This window comes from Cajanus cajan, chromosome 8 (assembly GCF_000230855.2).
Source record: "Cajanus cajan strain Asha chromosome 8, NIPB_CcT2T_4, whole genome shotgun sequence".
Classification (NCBI taxonomy): Eukaryota; Viridiplantae; Streptophyta; class Magnoliopsida; order Fabales; family Fabaceae; genus Cajanus; species Cajanus cajan.
The window spans coordinates 8883674-8888809 of record NC_138524.1 but is presented as its reverse complement, the minus strand read 5'-3'; the positions used below and the strand labels follow the sequence as shown (position 1 = coordinate 8888809).

Genomic DNA, 5136 nt, shown 5'->3' with positions numbered 1-5136 from the left:
CACTCTTTGTTGTAGGATATTTCCATAGTTGATATGCATGACAATGCATTAATTGTTCAAGATGTTTACGCTAATAACATTGTTAGTGTTGAAAGTTGTTGTATTGTTTAAATGACAATGTTGTTGATAAGTTGAAAGTTGTTAAGTTGTGTGGTAAAGAATATTGATTATGATGTCCATGTTTTATTGCTTTAAACTTAAGTTGTTGAATGATTTGTTAATTCTTTCATAAGTTTACCTTTTCTTTTCTTTATGGTTGGAAATACAATGATTATACTTAGTATGAGAGTAGGACATAATTAATAGGATGACTTGGTTAGTTGGTAGAGGGTCATGACGGTGGTGACTTAGTTTCGATGATGCTATTCTAATGTAGCATGTTTATATAAAGATGCTTGACTGATGACTAAGATTGTTTTGTATACAATTGTATAGTTTGAGTAGATCTACATATGTGTACAAAGTATGCATGAATGTGTGTGTGTGTCTATATAATATATATATATATATATATATATATATATATATATATATAAGATCGTTGATCTCCTTTTGACAGTGGATGACAAGTTCATGACTCATCTGGATTGGCCTAGCTTTGGTTGGGATTTGCCTATCAGTAAAATCCTTTTCATAAGGAAGGCTGACCATATGTTTCTTTCTATCCCAAAAAGCATTAGGAAGATCGGAACAAACATGACATTGAAATCGATCATGAAGACTCATAATCTTTTGTTTGATATGGGATTGAGAAAGCTGACTTTCGATATGTTTGAAAGAGATTTCCTCCTTAAGGAAATTGATTTGATTAAGCTTTCTATCAACCTGATTGATGTTACGAAAGAGGGGTTTATTCAGAAATTTGAACATGATTGTTTTTCCTAGATATTGGGTAGATATACCTTCATCAGATATCTTAATAGGGAAAATGGATTTGATGAATGGTGTTCCAAGGATTACATCATTCTTAAGATTTTTTACCAGGAGAAATGGAGTTTCAACCTGGAGATTATCATTTTGAATGATTGCAGATGGGAGCTTATACTGGATTTCTAGTCGTGAACCACTAGCAGTCCTAAGCTTCTCGGAGGTTTTGTGGAAGTATTTGGTTGGAATGAGTCCTTCCAGAATACAGTTAGAATCAGCTCCAGTGTCAAACAGAGCGATTGTTTTTAAGACAAAATCTTCGACTGAGATAGTAACATCAATATAGAATTTTTGAATGCTACAATGATTGATCAGAGCGTTGAAGAGGGTATCATCATCATCAGTGGAGACATGGTATATATATATATATATATATATATATATATATATAACCCCATCCAGAGATTTATCTTTTCAGTCATATATTCAGGAATTATTTTCCTTTTCTACCCCTATACATGTATAAAGTTGTATTAATTACTTAAAACTATTGAATACCCTAAAATAGTTGAACATTGTTAGTTTTTCTGTTGCATATAATGGTTTTATATTAAGTGTAGTGATCCGTCGTATCATTACAAAATAAATTAATATGAGGGTAAAAAAACTTCCAGTTCTTGTTAAAAAAAATTTCTTAAAAATACCTTTGTGAAATAATAATTCTAAAAATACTTTCATTTAAAATAATTATTCTAGTATATATATATATATATATATAAATGCAAAAGGAGATTAAATTCTTCACCATGACAAAAACATATTTCAAGATAAAAAAATTATAATATATAAATATTCAACATTCAATATTATAGCACCTAATTATAATTATGTTGTACATTTTAATATTTCCAAAACTATCATTTCATCGTCTATAATTAGGAGAAGAAATGGACCGTAAATATAATTTATTAAGAGAAAAAATAACAACTTCAAAAATATATATTCTTTAAATGGATCTCATTTATTTTCATCAATATCTCATATTTTGCTCTAACATTCTTTTATAATTTTCTAAATCTTTGAGTATGAGTTTATATATATCTAAAAATTACTTTTCTTTTCTGATTTATAGACATGTTCCAAACATTGTCTCAAAATTGATAATCAAATGTTAATCTACATTCACGAAACGTGATTTTTATTAATCAAACATCTAAAAATTACCCACAAATGTGTGTATATAAATTAAATACTTAATTTTGTTTAATTTTCTTTTATTCATACTTTAAACACACCCACAAATACCCAACACTTGCCACTGTGAGATGACATGATTTTAGGAGTAGCCGTGTAATACGCAGCAAGAGTTAAATAAAAAAATTAATATATAATATTATGGTGGTCCATTATGAGTCACCAAAGTTCAGCAGAAAGTTCTTTCAAAGGGTATGCTTTAAAGGGAGCATGTCCTTTCTCTCAATGTCACTTTTATCACCCATACACGTATCATAAAGTATCCAAATCAATTTATTTGAACAATGATAATACAGGACCCAAACAAATAGTACAGCACAATTACAAAAACAACAAAAGCATTCCAATCATCGTGGGGGCTTGGACGTTCAACTACTCTTGCAATTACACTTAGCAAGTGGGACCATCACAAAAACCACCACCTTAAACAAACTTTTACAATTTAATTATGCAAGTATAAAGGGTAACAACTCATAATTGAGACACATTGACATGAATGAAGGAACAAAACTTAAGTAAAGTATCATAAGTATTATTCGTAATGTCATCTGACCAGAATTAGAATTTCACTTCAATAACATATATAATTCTGATTAGAAATCGACATCAATAATACTTATGATATTATATGTAAGTTTTGTCCCCAATGAACTAAGTCTTAGCACTCTGGGATAAGTGTGTGATCTCTCCTAGGGTCATGGCAATAATAGTACACCATGTAGTTGTTTTGGACCCATTGCATGGCCCTAAACTGCTGAGGGCTCAGACTACCAAATCCAGATGGTGAAGCAGAAGTTGGTTGGCATGAGGAAGAGCTTTGAGAGGTGCAACCTTGGAGTTTGAAGTTTTTGTACCTACCAATGAAGGGTTGGTAGTTATAATTGGCTTTGTATTTTCCATCCTCTGTTGCCCAAGAAGATGCATCCCATATTGAGCCATACACATACATTGGCCTTGAAGGGAATGTGGCATCACTTTTTCTAGGATACCTCCTTATGGGGACATCATCCACAAAAAATCTGCATACATTATTTCCATTATAAGACAAACTAGTAAGCAACAATGCAAAAGCCAGATTCCACAAGCAGGATTATATATCACAATCACGTGCGCGTGAAAAATCCTAGTCATCATCTCATATTGTGCAATGAATGAAAAGTGCTATATCAATGATTTATCTCTATTGATATAATGTCATAAAAAGTTAAGGCCTATTCGACAGGGGATTGTATTCCTGTCTACTTTTACAATAGTGTAGCCACACACATAAAAGCACAATTCACGCGAGTCTTGAAATAAGGCTTTAACTTTGAGTTTGATTTTGATACACTTTTAATTAGATATTTACTGACAATCACCTGCTTTTAAAATAGTTATGACAAAAGTCAACGAATTTATCGTATATTCTATAATTGAATGACCCTTTGAAGAAAAAATGCAAATTTCATGTGTCATATACAGATTAGATGCGAAAATTTATTATCTAGTTATGGATTACTATAGTCTCAATCAATTTAGATGACATGTAATCGAATTTTATTAACTCTTTCTTATAAACTTAGAAACTTAATTATTCGTTTGTTACTTAGAGATTGAGACTATAATAAACCATATAGTAATATCTCTCATGTGTGGACAAATAAAATTCATGCTTAAGTAAGTTGAAAATTGGTCAAGTTATGAGCATGAAAATATTACATTATCTCACTGGGTTTCCATAGAACGGCATAGTTGTGAAAATCCTGTGTTGGGTCAAACCAAAGATGAAACCTCATCTCTCTTCCTATAATATTCCCATCTCCACTTCCTCTTATGTACACATTTGTCTGCAACACATATGGCTTATCTAGCGTGGTGCCAAGGAACTCAATGTCAATTTCATCATGGTTTCCGGGGTGCTCTTGGTTGTTTGAAAGCTGCAATTCTAAAAGAGATTAAAAATTGCAATTGAAACAAGAGATTCAGTTTTCATCATTAGCTCAAGTTGTAGAATGTTGAGTGATTCTCACGTATAGAGATGTAATGACTCCTGCAGTGTAACCAGGTTGAAGCTTAATGGCAGCACCGAAGTAACCAGATCGATAAGAGTGAAGTGACTTGAATCCACTTCCTGTGTCACAAAAAATGTCTTAGTAAGAGTATGCTCTAAGTAGTAGTAACAGTGAAGAGTGGAGTGGAGTGTTAACAAAATGACTAAGAAGTAAGAACCTTAAGAGGTGAATTTAAGGGGAATCGGGAGCCAAATGTGAGAGTTTTTTTTGATAATCATGTGGTACGAACTACGAAGTATCATTCTGCCATGTATAGTCACATGTCGGAATGATACAAATTTACATAACGTACCTGAGTTAGAGTCAAGCCATATTGTCAATGAGCCTTGGTCTAGTCTTTGATGCTGAGGTCCCCAGAGGTTTCTAAATCCTTGATTGAAGCTAATAGGACTAATTTTGGAACTGGGGTAGTAGCCAGGTGAAGGTGGTCCCTGAGCACTACTAGAACACACAATACATGAGAGTACAAGAAGGGAGAAAATAGGAAGAAGCATGTGGAGGGAAGAGGATAGTGATGATGGCATTGTAGTATACAGGGTGACTCTGCTAAAATGCAGGGTGGGGCAGAAGATTTTAGGTTATTTGGTGCTTGTGAAAAGAGTTTGGCTACACAGTTTGATATATAAAGGGGTTTTCAGGCCCTACTCAACCAAAAAGGTGATAAGTTAGTTGATTGGGGAGTTACACATGAGGACAGAAGTTTATCACATTTGTGAAAAACAATAGGGGGAAAATGTTCAAGTAGTGGTGTGGTCTTTTTCCATATAGTTTCTTCAAGGGAGGGAACTTCCTTTTCAAGTGAATACCTGTTTGATATAAACTTGTAAATTGTAATGCATCACTTAGACATGGTAACATGGAGAAGGAATTACTGTGTTATAGTTTCCTTGATGACATTGATTTAGGGATAACTTTAGATATGCATGGTTCGCCTTACCAAACCACAAAACATCACCATTGAACA

General features: G+C 32.8%; 1 protein-coding gene across 1 annotated transcript; it reads right to left on the bottom strand.

The window, feature by feature from the left end:
* Positions 1–2371: 2371 nt before the first annotated feature.
* LOC109799288 (putative xyloglucan endotransglucosylase/hydrolase protein 32) lies at positions 2372–4872 on the bottom strand. The gene is made up of 4 exons (XM_020359834.3): positions 4465–4872; positions 4131–4231; positions 3820–4037; positions 2372–3140 (listed from the first exon to the last, which is right to left on the bottom strand). Exons 1-4 carry the CDS (start codon positions 4694–4696, stop codon positions 2780–2782), a joined length of 912 nt encoding a protein of 303 aa, XP_020215423.1. The 5' UTR covers positions 4697–4872; the 3' UTR covers positions 2372–2779.
* Positions 4873–5136: the final 264 nt, after the last annotated feature.